At 47.5% G+C, this 18,207-nt stretch overlaps 1 protein-coding gene across 2 annotated transcripts in view; it reads left to right on the top strand.

Moving 5' to 3' along the window:
* PPARGC1B (PPARG coactivator 1 beta) overlaps nt 1-16,646 on the top strand; it is a 125,043-nt gene extending 108,397 nt beyond the window's left edge. For both annotated transcript variants that reach the window (XM_030927457.1, XM_030927456.1), the window contains 4 exons: nt 1,382-1,457; nt 3,571-3,692; nt 7,356-7,510; nt 9,068-16,646. In XM_030927457.1, the coding sequence (XP_030783317.1) occupies nt 1,382-1,457; nt 3,571-3,692; nt 7,356-7,510; nt 9,068-9,168 (454 nt within the window). In that variant the 3' untranslated portion in view covers nt 9,169-16,646. The remainder of the gene's footprint in view (nt 1-1,381; nt 1,458-3,570; nt 3,693-7,355; nt 7,511-9,067) is intronic.
* Nucleotides 16,647-18,207: the final 1,561 nt, after the last annotated feature.

Below are 18,207 nucleotides of genomic sequence, written 5' to 3'. Positions count from 1 at the left end.
AGAACTTCTCTAGAAACCCCCATGGATTTTCCTTTTTCTCTTCTCACTTTTGGGCCAGGTTCAGGGCTGACTTTTTCTGCTCACCGCAGAAACTTAAATTGGGTAACCTGTCTCCTGCTCAGCTACCTGGCTGAGCTCAGTACCTGGTAAACCTCGTAAGATACTGATCAGCCTTCTCTAGACCTGTACCAAATACACAGCAACAGAAAGCACGTTAAGCTGGGTTAACAACACAAATCTTGAACTCCACAATACCTTCCAGGCACTCTCAGCTCTTCGGGTGGGGAAAGTCTACCAATTCTGTTGCAAAAGGGATGATAATACTATAATTAGGCAACCCTTTAAAGTTGCAAGTCATTTCCCCTCCCATTATCCTACTTGAGCTTCACAGGTGCACCTGGAGGTATCTGCTACTTATCCCCATTTTATAGATGAGGAAGCTGAGGCTCAAAGAGGTTACATAGAAAAATAGAGCAAATATTTATGGAGCAGTTCCTGGGCTAAGCATTGACATGCATTTTTAAATTTAATCCTCACAAATGGCTAAGGGATGGACATTATTGGTTATCCCTATTTTATAGACGAAGAACTGAAGTTGAGAGGGCTTCTGTAACTGGCCCCAGGTCACCCAACAGGGAGGCGGTGGGGCTAAGATTCAAACTCAAGCTGTCTGACTCACAAGCCTGTGTTCTTGTCCTCTGTGCTGTATTTCTCAGTGACTCAGGCTGGAGGAGTGAGGGCAGCGTGCAGGCAGGCAAGGAAGGCTGCAGGTGGGTGGCACCCGGGAGCCTGCTCGGGCTATGGGACTAATGAGCCTGATAGCTAGCCTGGAAGCATGGAGCTGTGCTGGCCAGGGGCTGCTGCTTAACTGAGGCATGAACCCATAGGGAGCAGTGGTTCTGGACTCAGAAGGACCTGCTTCTGACTTTTCTGCTTTCTGACTTTAAGCAAATTCCATCTCAAACCTGAGCCTTGGATTTTTCATCTGGAAAATGAAGAAACATTAAATCTCACTGGGCTTAAAAAAAAAAAAAAAAAATCAGACCAAACAAGATAATAAAGCAAAAGGACTTTTCTACCCCTAATGGCATAGGGAGGCAAGGCACAGAAGGGGGTGGGGTTATAATGAGCAACACAGTGGTTCCCAGTGATCCAGCCCGGAAGCTGGCAGTAGGCATGTGTCCAGTTGTTCGGGCCCACACACAGCCCTGGGCTGTCGTTACGGAAGGGGAAGCTAGGTTTCTGCAGGAAGTAGTTGCAGCTCCTGTGCCCTTGTGAACGAGTCCTAAGGAAGCATCCCTTGCCTCCTGGAGCAGATCTGCCCCCACCCCCATGGTCTCTCCTGAGAGTGAGTGCCTCTGCTTTGCTTGTTCACTGACAGATGTGAGAGCAGAGGGCCGTGTTCAGACAGAACGCCAAGCATCCGGCACGCCAGGAAGCGGCGGGAAAAGGCCATTGTAAGTGATCTGGGGGCCCAGAGCCTGGAGTGAATGGGAAGGAGCAGGAAGTGTGTGGGGGCTCCATGGACCAAAGCCTTTGAGGCTGGCTGGTGAGCCCCTCAGTCTTCGGCCTCTGCCTGGGGAAGAAGGGACTATGGCAGCAGAAGGCAATGATATTTCTCTCATTTCAAGAGCATGCGGGTCACTAAAGGGCATCAAAGGTGGCACCATGCAAAGTTCAGCCAAGAGACTGGCCGTGAGTGTGCTGTTGGTGGTGATTTAGGGCTCAGTGTCAGGGGCCTTGAGAGAGCCAAATGGGCAGGCTGTGGTAGTGGGGAGCAGAGCCAGGCTGGCCAGGTCACAAGCCAGCCCTGCCACCACCTTCTGTGTGACTGTGGGCAGGTCCCCCAGCTTCCCCAAGCCTCACTTTCCTCATTTGTACGTAAGGGCCTGCACTTCCCAAGGGTTCCCCCAACTTGATCAGTGACAAGGGACCAAGAGAGCCTGCCCCTTCCTCCCCACCCACTTCCCTAATCCCCTCCCAGAGTTAGTCCACAGGCCCTGGCCTTCTGCGTTTGCCTGGTGACCCTATTGCAAAGCTCCCCACAGAGAAAACACATCAGGGGCCTGGAGTGGGGAGCTGGAGCTGACCAGCTAGGCCATGCATGTCACTAGAAAGGAAGGAGGAAAATAGGATGAAAACACAAGGCAGACTTCTGCTGGGTCTCTCCCATGTGATGTGGCACTTCAGGGAGGAGGGGCACACAGGAGGTGTGCATACCCTAGAGGTGCACAGCTGTCTGCATGCAGGTCCTTAAAACCATGGACTGTGCATGGAGAATCTTCTTGGAGTCTATGTCTGGTCATTCAGCAGTTATAGGCCTATCACAGTTTTGGGCGTTGGAGGACAGCAATGAACAAGAGAGATGAGGCCCCCTCCTGACTGAACAGAAGGGAGAGAGAGATAACAGACTCATAACAAAGGAATAAGCAATATAATTACAGATTGGGATAAGCGTGGTGAAATTAGTAATGTGCAATTAGTAACAATCTGGAGTAAACAGGACTGTTGAGGAGGATGTGTTTACGGGTGGCCAGGGAGGGGCACCTTCAGGGAGCTGGGCCCTGATTGATGAAAAGGAGCAACCAAGCAAAGACTCAGGGGGACAAGTGTCTGGAGCAGTGGCAGGAAAGAGCTTTTATGAATTCAAGAAGCTGCAAGGAGAGTGGGAGGAGGGGATTTCTCTGTTGAGCTAAGCTTGGACATCGTATGTTGTGGGATACACAGTTCCCCTGACTGTTGACGACGGAGTCCTGTTTGTGGACCCGCCGCCTGGGTTTTCTTCCTTGGCATGTGTAGTACGGGGGTGGGATGGCTGGAGAATCACTGGCTATAACCTGTTTCCAGAGCAAGCCTGTCCAGAACAAGAAACTGTGTTTTTCCTATGGGAACACAGGTTTCCAGGAACAAGGCTGAAGTTTTTCTAGCAGGTCAGAGTGACTTTTCCAATAGCAGTGGCTTCAGCCAGATCAAGTCACAGATCTGAGAGGAGGGGAAGGGGAGTTCTAATCTGGACTTTCTCCCACCCGCTCTCTCTGCTAGGCTGTTCTAGGCACCCACTGGCATAGCACAGAACTCTCCTGAAGGCGACGCCTTGGTGACAGTGTCTATACTGTGGCTTCAGCCACTTTGCCCAGGCAAAACCGATAGCCCTGATGCCCCCACCTCATTACCCTTCCTTCCAGCCCACTCTCACACTCATAACCTGCCTCCTGTGCTTGCCCTACCCCAGCACCTCCCCTGCTCAGACTTGAAAAGTAGGTCCAAAAGCTACTGAATATGCAGGCATGTGAATGGTGATAAATCCCTCCCCTTTCACAGCCCAGTCTCTGCTCATTTCCTTCATGTAAGCAGTGGCTTCCTTGGAGGCCCCTTCCCATCCAACACCCTCCCCCAACAAGGGCAGGTCCTCTGGGGTAGAGATTGGCATTGACCTCTCTCTGACTCCAGCTGGTATTGTTCACTCAGCCAGGCATCATGGACTAGGACAAGAACTCCACGGGAGCCCACCCCCAGAGGGGCCCCAGGAAGCCAGGCAATGACCGAGTCTCTATCCTCCTTCTTGGGCAGGGTGAAGGCCGTGTGGTGTACATTCGAAATCTCTCCAGCAACATGAGCTCCCGAGAGCTGAAGAGGCGTTTTGAAGTGTTTGGTGAGATCGTGGAGTGCGAGGTGCTGACAAGAAGTAAGAGGTGAGTTGAGCCAAGCCATGGCAGATGAAAGGAGCAGAGAGGGGCACCAGTCCTGATCCAGAGCTGGATACAAGAAGATGTCCAAGGCTTGTGGAATGAATCTGACGAAATCCATAGCCTAGATGTGGAAAGCCAGGCCCAGGAGAAGGACCAGAAATGGTAATGCAGTCAGTAACAGCAGCAAACACGTGCTGATGCTTTACTAAGTGCCAGGCAGTCTCCATTCATTCCTCTATCTAAACTTCCCAGCATGCCAGGGACATAAGCACTCCTAGTCTTTCAATTGCTTTCCTTTCTGCAGGAGTTCAGACAAGTTAACTGGGCAGCTAGTTGGTGGCAGAGCCAGAACTGGAGCCCATGTGTCTGCTTCAGGGCCTTTGGCCTAGAGATAGTGCAGGGCAGCAGCCCCTGGCAGCTTGAAGACTGGCACTGGGACCCCACTCTACCTCAACCCTGTGCTGCTCACACCCCTCCCTTCCTCTGCAGCAGCAAGTCCCGGGCCTTGGTTGGGTATGGCGGCTCACACCTGTAATCCCAGCATTTGGGGAGGCCAAGGTGGGCAGATCACTTGAGGTCAAGAGTTCGAGACCAGCCTGGCCAAAATGGTGAAACCCCATCTCTACTGAAAATTTAAAAATTAGCTGGGTCTGGTGGTGCACTCCTGTATTCCCAGCTACTAAGGAGACTGAGGCAGGAGAATCCCTTGAACCCGGAAGGCAGAGGTTGCAGTGAGCTGAGATCGTGCCACTGTACTCCAGCCTGGGTGATAGAGCAAAAAATAAGAAAAGGTCCCAGGTGTTCTGTTCTACTAGGCAGCCCTGGGTTTTCGTCACTCACCTGGAGAAGCAGTGTTTTACCTGTCAGGGGATCTGCAAAAAGAACAGGTTTTATATGAATGCACAATTTAGATGTCAAAACTCAGTTTTGAAATATTTCTAAAGTATCTCCTATTATATTGGCAAACTAAGGCAAACTAAGTTATTAGGGTTTTTACATTCTCATACAATAATAATAATAATAGAAAGCTTCAGCAAGAAAATAGTTTCTGGTGTAAGAGTTATCATATACTTCTAGCCCATTAGGATGGCTACTATCAAAAAACCAGATAAATACTGGCAAGGATGTGGACAATTTGGAACTCTTGCATAGTGTTGATAGGAATTTTAAATGATGCAGCTGATGTGGAAAACAGTATGGCAATTCGTCAAAAAATTAAACCTAGAACCACCATCTGATCCAGCAATTCCACTTACGGGTATATATCCCAAAGAATTGAAAACAGGATCTCCAAGAGATATTTGTTCACCCAAGCTCATAGCGACATTATTTACAATAGCCAAGAGGAGGAAACAATCCAAATGTCCACCAACAGATGAATAGATAAACTAAATATGGTTTCTATACATATAGTGAATATTATGAAGCCTTAAAAAGGAAGGAAATTCTGGCCGGGCGCGGTGGCTCAAGCCTGTAATCCCAGCACTTTGGGAGGCCGAGACGGGCGGATCACGAGGTCAGGAGATCGAGACCATCCTGGCTAACACGGTGAAACCCCGTCTCTACTAAAAAAAAAAAAAATACAAAAAATTAGCCGGGCGAGGTGGTGGTCGCCTGTAGTCCCAGCTACTCGGGAGGCTGAGGCAGGAGAATGGCGTGAACCCGGGAGGCGGAGTTTGCAGTGAGCTGAGATCTGGCCACAGCACTCCAGCCTGGGCGGCAGAGTGAGACTCCGTCTCAAAAAAAAAAAAAAAAAAAAAGGAAGGAAATTCATGCCGCCACATGGATGAACCTTACCGCATTGTACTGAGTGAAATAAGCCAGGCACAGAAAGACAAATACTATACGATTTCACTTATATGCTGTGTCTAAAGTAGTCAAATGCATCGAAACAGAAAGAGTGGTGGTTGCCAGGGGCTGCAGAGAGGGAGAATAAGGGAGGTGTTGTTTAACGGGCATAGAGTTTCAGTTTGGCAAGGTGGAATATTTCTGGAGCTTCGTTGCACAGCAGTATGAGTGTACTTAATACTGCCAAACTGTATGCTTAAAAATGGTAAAGACGGTAAATGTCCTGTTAAGTGTTTTTACCAATTTTTTTTTTAAAAGAACCATTATACAAATAGAACCATTTTAAGTTCTGTGCAGTTTTCAGGCTATCAAATGAAGATAGCATGCAAAAATAAAGCAGGCACATTAATCTGTAAAGAGAAAGATCAATCTGTTAAGATTTTAAAAACACACAGAATCTTTAAAAAAGAGTCTTGGACGTACTACCAATATTAGACATTTAAAGAGCAAGAAGGGTCCGGGCATGGTGGCTCATGCCTGTAATCCCAACACTTTGGGAGGCCGAGGCAGACAGATTACTTGAGGCCAGGAGTTTGAGACCAACCTGGCCAACATGGTGAAACCCTGTCTCTACTAAAACTACAAAAAAATTACCCGGGCTTGGTGGCACATGCCTGTAATCTCAGCTACTCGGAGGCTGAGGCATGAGAATTGCTTGAACCCAGGAGGCAGAGATTACAGTGAGCTCGGATTGCGACCACTGCATTCCAGCCTGGGCGACAGAGTGAGACTGTCTCAAAAAATAAATAAATAGATAAAGAGGCAGAAGGGTTCAAACTTGGCCCTGGTTCAGAGAGGTGTCAGGAAACATGATTCACGTAAATGTTTATTAGGCACCCACTATTTGTAAGCCTGTGCTAATAGTTGGTGAATGCCACTTTGCCTCTGCCTTGAGGAGTTTACATAGCAGATAATATGTCAGTCGGGACTCTTTCTGTTGTTCATGGAAGTGAAAAGTTGGAATAGAACTTTTGGTCCTTCTCAGGCAGACTTTTCTCCTGGTTGCAAAGTGGCTGCCTGTAGCTTTAAGCTACCCCCCAGCAACTTAGAGACCCCTGGGGAGGTAGGAGTCACTACATGACTCCAGCAAAGACCTGAGATGGATTCTTTGGGGTTCAGCCTTGAGCAAACAGGCTTATCCTTGAACAAACCATGGTATCCAGGAAGGGCCATTGTCATGTGGTTTGCCCTGGCACCCTCAGCCTGGTTGACCACACATGCTGTTGTCTGAGGAAGGGGAGTGGAAACTGAACAGGCAGGCATCATAGATGTCTACCATGAAGGGCAAGATGTGTGCAGAAGACCAGCCCTACTAAGGGAGGTGAAGGCCCAGATGGCAGCCAAGGAATTGGTGACTGAGGCTGGCTTTGAAGGAGGCAGAAAGTGGTGCAGTAGTATAGGGAGATGGGAATAATAGGAGAAACATACACGGCTGTTAAGATCATCAGCTTTAATGTCAGAGTCCTGGGTTAGAATCCCTGCTCTGCCACTTGCTTTTGGGTACATTACTGAACTCCACAGAAGCTGTTTCCTCATCTGCAAGGTGGAGATAACAACAGTACCCACCTCACAGGCTCATCTGAGGAGCGTCCGAGGCAAGGTGTGGTGGCCAACATCTGGCAGACATTCAACGTATTAGCTACCTTCATTATTACCACATTGCAGAAGTCAGCCTGGTGGTCATGTCATCTCTATCTAGGGGGCCATGATGCGAGTGTCGAATCACTGTGGCAGTCTGTTCCTCATCTAGTAATGGCTGGTCTCACAGTGTTCACCCAGCCAGCCAAATAACATACTCTCCTTCTCCTCTCCCCACAGAGGCAAGAAGTACGGCTTCATTACCTACCGGTGTTCTGAGCACGCGGCCCTCTCTCTGAGGAACGGCGCTGCCCTGAGGAAGCGCAACGAGCCCTCCTTCCACCTGAGCTACGGAGGGCTCCGACACTTCTGCTGGCCCAGATACACTGACTACGGTAAGCCCCCGAGACCCAGCCATAGTCTAGTAAGACTCAAAGCTTGAGAGGAAGTGCCTTCCTTGAACAAAACCCAGAGCTAAAGCCCCCTGTGGACATAGCTTCCGTCCCCACACCCCAGTGTGCTGCTTGGTGTAACACTGCAGCCCCTTTGCCTGAAGGCTACCATCTTGTTTTTCTTCTGGCCTCTGGTCCACCTTGTCTTGTCCTGTGACTGCTACCAAAGAGAAGCCAACCTCCCATGGCCTCTAAGAAGATTCAGTCATGTGCACAGCCAGCTGGCAGAACCGTGGCTACGGTCTCCGTGACTTCACAGGGCCAGCTGCTACCCTGTCCCCTTCAGGGGCATTCCGTGGTGACCCCAGACAAGGCAGCAGCCACCTGGGGACAAGATGATGAAGAAGGACAAGGAAGTACAATGTACGAAAGAATTTCTTGGCCAGGCTCAGTGGCTCATGCCTGTAATCCCAGCACCTTGGGAGGCTGAGGCAAGAGGATCACTTGAGCCCAGGAGTTCGAGACCAGCTTGGGCAATATAGTGAAATCCCGTCTCTACAAAAAATACAAAAATTAGCCAGGCATGGTGGCTTGTGCCTATAGTCCCAGCTACTCAGGAGGCAGAGGTGGGAGGATCACCTGAACCCAAGAGGTCAAGACTGTAGTGAGCCATGATGGCACTACTGCATTCCAGCCTGGGTGACAGAGCAAGACCCTGTCTCAAAAGGAAAGAAAAAAAAAAAAAAAAAAACCACTTATTGGAGAGAGCCCAATACAGCCTTGATGATACAGGACTGAGTGTCAGTGGCCTGGCTGGGTGCCGGGCCAGGCAGCACTGCAATTGACTACACATCCATTTATGGGAATTACTTTCCCAATCTATTAAAAAATTCTAGTGTTGGCCAGGCATGGTGGCTCATGCCTGTAATCCCAGCACTTTGGGAGGCCGAGGCAGGCAGATCATGAGGTCAAGAGATGGAGACCATCATGGCCAACATGGTGAAACCCCGTCTCTACTAAAAATACAAAAAGTAGCTGGGTGTGGTGACGCGCCGTCTGTAGTCCCAGCGACCTGGGAGGCTGAGGCAGGAGAATTGCTTGAACCTGAGAGGCAGAGGTTGCAGTGAGCTGAGATCGCACCCCTGCACTCCAGCCTTAGCGACAGAGCAAGACTGCGTCTCCAAAAAAAAAAAAAAAAAATTGTAGTGTTGTCAGCTCTGCCTTATGTGGCACTGCAGCAGGTTACTAATGGGTGAGAAGCTATTGGGGGAAATAGAGTTGGAGGGTGTTACAGCTAGAAAGTCTCCGGAGTGCTCTAGTTTGGACCTCCAGGTCTCTAGATAGGATAGCCAAGGCCCTGAGACACTGATACCATGGCCAAGATGTCCCAGCAGGATGGTGGGCAGTGCACACAGTCCAGTGCTCATCCCAGCTCCCCAAGGCCTTGGGCTGCAGCCACTCCACAGTGCCCACTCAAAGTGGCAGATTTTTCAACCATCCGGTCTTTGTAAGTTGCTCACTGCCTTCCCCTCTTCCCTGCCTCCTCACCCCCATGCCCAGATTCCAATTCAGAAGAGGCCCTTCCTGCGTCAGGGAAAAGCAAGTACGAAGCCATGGATTTTGACAGCTTACTGAAAGAGGCCCAGCAGAGCCTGCATTGATAACAGCCTTAACCCTCGAGGAATACCTCAATACCTCAGACAAGGCCCTTCCAATATGTTTACGTTTTCAAAGAAATCAAGTATATGAGGAGAGAGCGAGCGAGCGTGAGAGAACACCCGTGAGAGAGACTTGAAACTGCTGTCCTTTAAAAAAAAAAAAAAAAATCAATGTTTACATTGAACAAAGCTGCTTCTGTCCGTGAGTTTCCATGGTGTTGACGTTCCACTGCCACATTAGTGTCCTCGCTTCCAATGGGTTGTCCTGGGTGCACCTCGAAATGCGAGTCAGTCACCCATCGCCCCTTCTTTCCCGACTGACTTCCTCTCGTAGACTTGCAGCTGTGTTCACCATAACATTTCTTGTCTGTAGTGTGTGATGATGAAATTGTTACTTGTGAATAGAATCAGGATTATAAACTTCATTTTTAATTGAAAAAAAAGTATATCCTTAAAATAATGTATTTATGGCTCAGATGTACTGTGCCTGGGATTATTGTATTGCTTCCTTGATTTTTTAACTATGCACTGTCATGAGGTGTTTGCCACTGAGCTGCTCTGCTCCCCTTGCCAGATTGCCCTGGAGGTGCTGGGTGGCCGCTAGGCTGGTCTGCAGGAAAGTGTGGCCTGCCATTTCCAGGCCGTATCTGCCAAGCCCTGCCTTGTCTCTTACTGAGCAAGTTTGGCTCAAATTATAAGAGCCCCCATCTTGTGCCCAGCTCATGCTTCAAGTGTGTGTCCATCCTTTTGTACTCAGACCCTTGAGTATCTTGTAAGGAAGACAGGGTGAGGTGCATCATTCCTGTTTTCCAGGGGAGCCTGGCAGCTCCCCGAGAGGCGAAATGACTGTGGGAGGACCAGTTGCCGGTGAGGAGGCAAAGCGGTGACCCAGACCAGACTTTCTGATTCTTGGTCCCATGCGTCCGTAGTAGCTGGGGTGAAGACACAGTTTCAGGGACTGGTAGAGGTGAGTTTGGCTAAACTGGGCACCAGGCTAGAAGCCTAAGGGCTCATTTTAGGGGTTACGTTAGCTGTTGATTCACCAGCATCAGGTGAATTCAAGCCCTGGCATGTGTCTTGGGTGCACCATCAGCTTTGATTCTGAGTGGTCCTGTGGTTTGCCTGCGTCTGTGGGCACACTGTCAGAACTTCGGTGACACCCCTGGTAGTGGTACAGACAGGTGGTCTGGGAGCAGTCATCTTTTTTGGGCCAGCCACCAGCCCATCCTACTCCCTCAGGTAGCCCTTGGTCTTTACCTTGTCCTTGTCTGTAAAGTTGTTTTGGTGGCTGGGGCAGGGGAGCCAGGAGGAGGGAGTGAAGGTTGGGAATAGATAGGACAATCTCCTAGCTTCCCTCCAACTGAGAAAACACTCCAATTGGGCTTTGCTTTAAACTTTGTGTTCTTAAGTGATGTCAAAGCCATTTCCAGCTTAATGTTCTGTGGGTACCTTGGGGGCCATTCAGGCAGGGAGCATGGCCAGGCAGGGTGTGAGTATATTGTTTCTGATTTCTTTCATACATCAGGGTTCCTTGGGAAATTTTTATAATTTTTTTTAAAGTCTTGCTGCTTTAAAAGTTTGAAAGTGGTTCATTAAACTAAACAGGCTAATGTAATTTGTTGCTTATGCGAAGCCTAGTCTGTTGAGAATTTACTTTTTTAAAGATTATCAAATACCTCAGTAGGTAAAATGAGCCCATGATCTTCCACTGGGTGGTGAGCATACTCCCAGCCCATGGATAAGGCTGGAAGAGACAGGCTTTAGTAGGAATAGGGAATTTGAACTGTTGTGTGTCACAGCAGTTGACCCCTCTGGACTCCAATTTCCTTTCCTGTGAAATGAACTGATTAGACACGTTTCAACATTGTTAGCTGCTGCTGAGGCAGTGTCTAGCCCAAGATGGCAAATACATAGCTCATGTGCCTCTACTCCCACCTCCTTGACCAATACAGACATAACTAATCAATCGCACCACTCAGGTTCCTTGAGCCTGGATGTGCTGTAAGAATCCTGAAATCAGTGCTCTGGTAAGTCATTACTGATTGATTAGGGTTCAATCTATTTGACATCTTGGGCTAATCTTTGGAAGGTTTCCAACAATCACACAGAACCATATGCTGGTTGGGTTTCATGCTGGCCTACCCTGTCTGTGATGTTCCGTTCCGTGAAAGAAAACTCTCCTAATGCTATTCCATGGCGCAAAACTCTCAATACTATTTTGACACACACATACCCTTGTGGAAGTGCAGGGGGCAGTAGACGAATAACAGACAGGAATATATTTGGGGAAGGCAGGGCTTAGGAAGATGGACCAAAAAGGGACTTCCCACAGCACAGACCTGATCATTCTGATTTCTTTTTTAGCTATTCACTGCCTAGCACATAGTAGGCACACAATAAATGATTATGGAATGGGATAGAATTTAGATCTTTCTACTGCGTCGACTAAGTAAGTCCTGATTTGCATCAAGGAGAGAACTGAGATAGGAAAGAACACTAGATTCCAAATCTGGAGAGTTGGGGGAGTCCAGATTCTACCAAGAATTTCCTTTGTAACTTTGATAAGTCCCTTCTACTCCCTGGCACCCCAGTGTGCTGAAAGGAGTTGGGCTGTGGATGATCTCTAAGCCCCTCCTATTTGCTTCTTCCTTGATTGCATTTGGTCAAAGGGTCAGCCTTGGGCTGGTGATACTTTAGAGTAAAGAAATGGAGAGTTTTAGCAAAGGATGAGTCTGTCCCTCCCTGCTTTGGGGTCAGCTGAAGCTGTCCTTTCATGTCAGATTAATCTAGGACACTTGAAGTTAGCTTAGACGTTGGCGCTTGAGCAGAGACCTGAGCGTGGCATTGGGACATGACATGCCTAAAGTCAGGGCTAGGGAACGCTGACTGCCAAGGGCATCAAGTAGTCTCTACTTGCCATCCCGCACATAAAACGCTGCAAGTTCTAAAATTTACCAACCCTGCAGGCAACCTCTACCCCGAAGGACTCATTCGGTGCTGTGTATTATTTAGGGCAACTCCAAGGTCTATTCAGAAAAACGAGTGAACCTTGGTCTCTTTCCCACCAAACTGAGGAGTAACCCAGAGGGAGCAGCTGCCATTGGCAACCATCTCGTTGTAGCTCTGTCCTAGTGTTTGCTCTCAATGATGTTTACATGTGATCGCCATAAAGCTTGCTGTAGACTGTGTCGATAGCCGCCCGCACAGGGTAGGTCGTACTGTCTGTTTCTGTGCTGTGCTGGTGTTTTCCAAAATGTCTGATCCAACCACTAAGTGGAATTCTTCCATCTCCTTCCTCAGTCTGTACAAGGCTGAATCAGAATCCCCGTTCTCGGGGGCTCTGGTTACCGAAGGAAAATGCATCAAAGAGGTAAAGAATATGAGTGGATGGAGTGCAGCTAAGGCTCTCACCCCCTGCTCCGTCACAACTTGCCCCCTCAACCAAAAAGCTGCTTTGACTCAAAAAGCACCCATAAGGTATCTGCATCTCCCTTGAAATCTTGCAGTATGGAGTGTCATATATACTCAGGAGAGAGGCAGGGCTTTGCGGGCAGGAGAAGGAAGGGAGGAATGCTCTGAGCTGCAAAGACCTAGTACTCAAGTTCTGACACGGGAAGAGATGCAGTGAGACGTCTTTTGGTGCCTAAAGCCTGTTCCTGTTGGTTTTTTAGAGTGATTTCTCCTAGACATGTGCAGTAGGCCCACTGGGGCTGCTGTGCAGTGGTGAGTAGAAGGGCAGGGAAGGCATGGACAGCCTGGTCCTTCTGCATGGACAGCTCAGTCCATGGCCCATCCTAGGTATAGAGTTCAGTTAATCCCAGTTGAGCCTGTAGCTTTAGAGATGGCTCATCCCAACTGCGAAGCATCAGCCCCACAGGATGTATTGATCTGACTCACTGATGTCAAAACTGCAGTATTTTTTTAGCATTTGAGATTTAGCAGCTGCCTTCAGTTTGGGGTTACCCATATCCCAGCATCAGATATAATTAAGGAAAGAAATTGGATGTACAATAGCAAAGAAAGTGAATGTAATGGCTTCACTGGCCAAAGAAGAGGGACCCTGTCATCCCTTACCAGTGGGGCAGAAGAAAACTAGTGCATGTGCAATATGTCAAAGCTAGTGCACCAGTCCCTGAGGTGTTTTCACACACAGATGGGCTCCAGGTCTGCTTGTCAAGTTTGGAGGTACAGGGTAAATGAAGGAAGAGCTTCAGAGTTGGAAACCCACATGCATGGATGTGTCCTTGGCCCAGAACCGCCATGGGATGGGTGAAGCCCTGGGAGCCGGCTACAGGACGCCCAGGAAGTAGGCAAAGGCTGACTTTGCATTAACCAAATAAAAGCACTTTGAGAAAACCCCAACACTTCAGCCTGGCTCCGTGTTTCTACACTGGACAATATGAGTCTCCTTTGGCTGTGCGAGGTGCTCTTCTAGAGACTGGGACAGGGAATTCAGGAATGGGGCTGTTGTCAGGTAGGAGAGAGCAGAGATTCCTTTTGAGCTGTCAGCAGCAGGAGAGCCAGTGCTGGGGCCAACCCTTTGCTGGCCTTTTGTTGGAAGCTCTCGAAACAGGGAGCCATGGATTTAGATATTGGTACCTACCTTTACAGAAAGATGAAAACAGCCCAGCTGAGTGAAATGGGTGTGTAGAGTAAGTCACTTAACTATAAGCCATCTCAGAATCAGAAACCCCAATGTTTCTTACTTGCCGTGTGACCTTGGGCCCCTGTGTCCTCTTCTACCAAACAAGAATGTTGAATATGAGCATTAAAGTCCCTTTCACCTCTGAGAGGCTCAGATCCCCAGCCAGGAGCACTGGGAATCCATCACTCCTCCTTGAAACTGATTCCATTCTCTGACTTGCCCCAGCTCCTGTTCAGGGTGAGGTTCTCTACAAGAACCAACCAGCGGTAGGTTCAGTCCCACTGTGTCCTGGCTGAGTTGCCTTATCCAAGGAGACCAGCTCCCCGGGACAGATCTAAGCCATAATTTCTAGTGGGGACAGTAAGGAATTAAACCCCCAACTTGGCTAGGTAACGATGTCAAATCTCATATTAACCTTGTCTTTGTCCCCACTGGACAGCTGTTAATCCGAATGTTGTGACCACTCGGCTGTTTCTCTCTTGTTCTCAGACAATACTAGCAATACACTTGTTTTTGTTTTTTTTTTTTTTTTTTTTTTTTTTTTAAGAAAAACAGCTTAGGCACTTTTCACACATTTCTTTCAAATGATTGTAAAACATATGGGGCAACAGGAGGCATTGATCACACTGCATATGTTTAGGACAGCTTTTGTTTTTTGTTTCTTTAATGGTATAGCAGCAGTGACTGAGGCTTCGTGATTCATGGGGACAGCTTTTCAGATACTCCATTTCATCAATATGCTTTGCACATCCGAAAGGAGGACAAAAATCCAACTGCCCGAATTTGGGGCTTGGAAAATAGGTTTTATAGGTGGTCGATCCCTGGGCTGTGCAAAAACTCCTCAAAGAGGGGTTTATATAGCGAGAACCCCGCTGTGCTGTATTTTTGGTCAAAGGAATCTCCAAGGCGGCTTATAAAAGCTTCCTTTTTCACTTGACCACCCTTGCTCATTGGTTACTTGTGAAGGGTATTGGTCAGTTTCCACCTCAGCACTTTGCCTTATCAACATGTGGTCGCCATCTAGTGGCCAAAGGTTGTCTCCACCAGCTACCCAGATAGAAGGCAAATCCTTTCAGTCACCCTGCTGTCCATCGTGAACTTTGGGAATGAACTATAATGACATGAACGAACCACCTTTGTGTTCAGAGATCAGTGCAACACTAGGGTCAGAAGACTCCAGAAGCAGAAGCAGCCACTTAGTAGACTCTCACGCAGAAGTGAGTAATGCACTAGCTGTCCTGTGGGCAGAAGAGACAGGAGTGGACCAGGAGAGGTCCAGGTGCCCGGGAGGGGTTTACTGTAACTGCAATACTGGCAGCCCAGCTGCCGACCTTGTTAAGTAAACCTTTGCTGGGTGGTCCGAATTATGCCCTCAAGGCAAGATAAGAAGTTGGGTGTAAGGATTCTGTGGGGGGCCTGGCCATGACCTTTCATATGGTCCACTGAATAGCCAAATAGTTTTTTTTGTTCGATTTTTTGTTTTTGTATTTTGTATTTTTAAAATCTTGTCAAATGTTTTTGTGTTAGGAATAAAAAGTCATAAACTATTCCCAACTTCGTTTCTTGAGGGATGTTCTGATTCTGATGGAAACAGGTTGGAAATCTCGAGGGGAGCTTGGCCAAGGTGGTATACACAGCAGGGGAGTAGACTGCTTGGATTTCCAAATGGTTTCTGGGGAAGATGACCATCCAGAAGTCCAGCTTAGTGCAGTCTGCTCTGGAATTCACACCCACTCCCTCACCTCCTTGTGCCATGTTGTTAGCATTGGCTTGGAGCATCTGCCTCTTCCAGAGGCAGCTGCTAATGTTGAAACCAACACGAGCCCTCTCTCCAACCCCAGGTTTCTAAAGAAAGTGTCTGTAGCCAGCCTTAATCAACTGGGCAAGGTGGTCCCTATGGTCCCTTTCCAGCATTTCCAAATCTTGGACTCAAATTCTTTTCTCTTGGTGTGACCACGCAGCCTAGAGAATTCTAAGCAATAGGAGCCAGGGCTTTCCCTGACTCTGCGACAGGGTCAAACCAAGGAATGGCTAAACCCGTGAGGTTTTGTCATCCCCAGGGGTACTACTGTAGGGGGCATTATTTATTAGGAAGCTTAACAAGGTAACTACAGCCTGAGTGCGTGAGTGTAAGGCTGTGTTTGTGGTGGGTATGTGTGTGTATCTGCACACATACACACGTCTGTGCCTGTGTGTGTGTTTGTGTGTGTGTGTGTGTGTGTAATTACATTGATGCATTTATTGAGAAAGGTGCAAGAATTTCACCTACACAGAGGGACACATCTGCTTTGTTATTTATAATAGAAAGCTAAATTTTAATTTTTTAAAGGACACTGCTAATGATTGAGAATCAAGTTTTTAGTTTTGCTATTTTTTTTAATTGGTAGAGGATTTTTATATATTTTTTCCATTTTGTTGGGTTGTGTCCTTATTTATAGAAATCCTTTGTCCGTGAGAGGCAAGGAGGAAACCTTCTTGGCTTTTAATTACTGTGGTTGTCATCGTCCCTACTTTCTTTCTGGTGTGATTTCTCTGTCTTACCTTCTAAATGAGAAAATGTTTTCCTGTATTTGTACATTGTCAGATTCTATAGTTTCCTAGATAATTTAACCAAATTGCTCTATGTATTATTATTCTGTGAGTATAAAGTTCTATTTTAATGTCTGTAAATACTTTAGAACTGGCTTCTTTTCTCGAACTCCTACTGTGGGGTTATTGTTTACATCACAGAAACTGTAGAATCTCTATGCTCATGTACTGTAAATAGTGAAGTGATCTGCTTATAAATAAACTTAACAAATACACTATGGAGATTAAAAACAAAATACCACCCACAGCTTTGCTCATTTGTGTCTTTCCTTATTGGTCCTGGGAGCTCATTGAGGGACACTCTGACCACTAAATGGGGAAGAGATTTCAGTTTTCAGCATCACCTTCTCAGATAAGACCCCGGATGATGTCTGTCCCCCACCTCACCACACTTTTCCTTCACGGCATTTTTCACGGTTCATAATATCCATTCGTGCTGGGCACAGGGGCTGAGGTGGGGGATCACTTGAGCCCAGGAGTTCAAGGCCAGCCCAGGCAACATAGTGAGACCCCCATCTCTGAAAAAGTAAAGTAAATAAAATATAATAAATAAATAAAATAACCATTCAGACTCATCTCACATAACAGCTGTTCCACAAATGACTTTTTGCCCTGACTTTTGTAAAGCTATACCACTTTCTGAACAAACACTTCCTTGTTTTGGCGTATCAACTTTTTCACATAAGCACATTGAATAAATGCACTGTAGGAGATATTTTGGCATTATGGTTCCAGGCAAAACACTCATCAATTTGTCATTACAAAATGGTTTCTGGTCAGAGGATCTCCTAGAGAGTAGGCCTGCACTGTGTGCGGTAATTGAGTGAACTCAGAACATTTTCCTTTGTGTACTTCCAGCAAGTAGGATGAGGAAGTGGCATCTTCCAAGACTCTCTCGCGTGCCTGTGTGTTATTTCCTCACGTCTCAAAGGGGTTGCCTGTTTTTTGCCCTAAAGCTATTTTTTGTGCTTTAACTTATTTTTAAATGTAAGATATCCATGAGCCCCAAAGGGTTGAAACATTGGCAAAGAGAATTATACATAAATAAGAACAATCTGGGTGTGGTGGCTCACATCTGTAATCCCAGCACTTTGGGAGGCCGAGGCGGGTGGATCACCTGAGGTCAGGAGTTCGAGACCAGCCTGGCCAACATGGTGAAACCCCGTCTCTACTAAAAATACAAAAATTAGCGGGGCGTGGTGGCGGGCGCCTGTAATCCCAGCTGCTTAGGAGGCTGAGGCAGGAGAATCTCTTGAACCTGGGAGGCAGAGGGTGCAGTGAGCCAAGGTTGTGCCACTGCATTCCAGCCTGGACAACAGAGCAAGACTCCATCTCAAATAAATAAACAAGAACAGGTGCAATGAATGATTACATTTTATGTTATGTGCAAACTATTTTCAGGTTGCTATTTATTACATAAACTCATACAAACTCATACATATATTCTCCTTGTTCAGGTCATTTATTTTCCCATGCCGTGGAAATTGTTTGGATTTCTTTGATTGCAAGGGAACACATCATGATTTTTTTCCCATTAAAATTAATAGGAATGTTTCCACTTAGGGGCAGAGCTCTCTGGTGTGATGAGAGTATGTGTGTGATTGAGGGCTCAGTACCTGTTGCCCATCTGTTGTAGATGGTAAGCTTCAGGAGAACAGGCCTGCGTTTCCATGCACTACAGGGCACCGGCCCCATCAATCAGGAATTCCTGAGTGGATCCTACCCATAATGCAAGGAATAGGATGGCAGATGCAGAGCCTCAAGACCTGCCTTTGGGACCCATCTCTGGCACTTCTGTATTGCGTGAA

This window comes from Rhinopithecus roxellana, chromosome 3 (assembly GCF_007565055.1).
Source record: "Rhinopithecus roxellana isolate Shanxi Qingling chromosome 3, ASM756505v1, whole genome shotgun sequence".
NCBI lineage: Eukaryota > Metazoa > Chordata > Mammalia > Primates > Cercopithecidae > Rhinopithecus > Rhinopithecus roxellana.
This window is presented reverse-complemented; position numbering and strand designations above follow the sequence as displayed.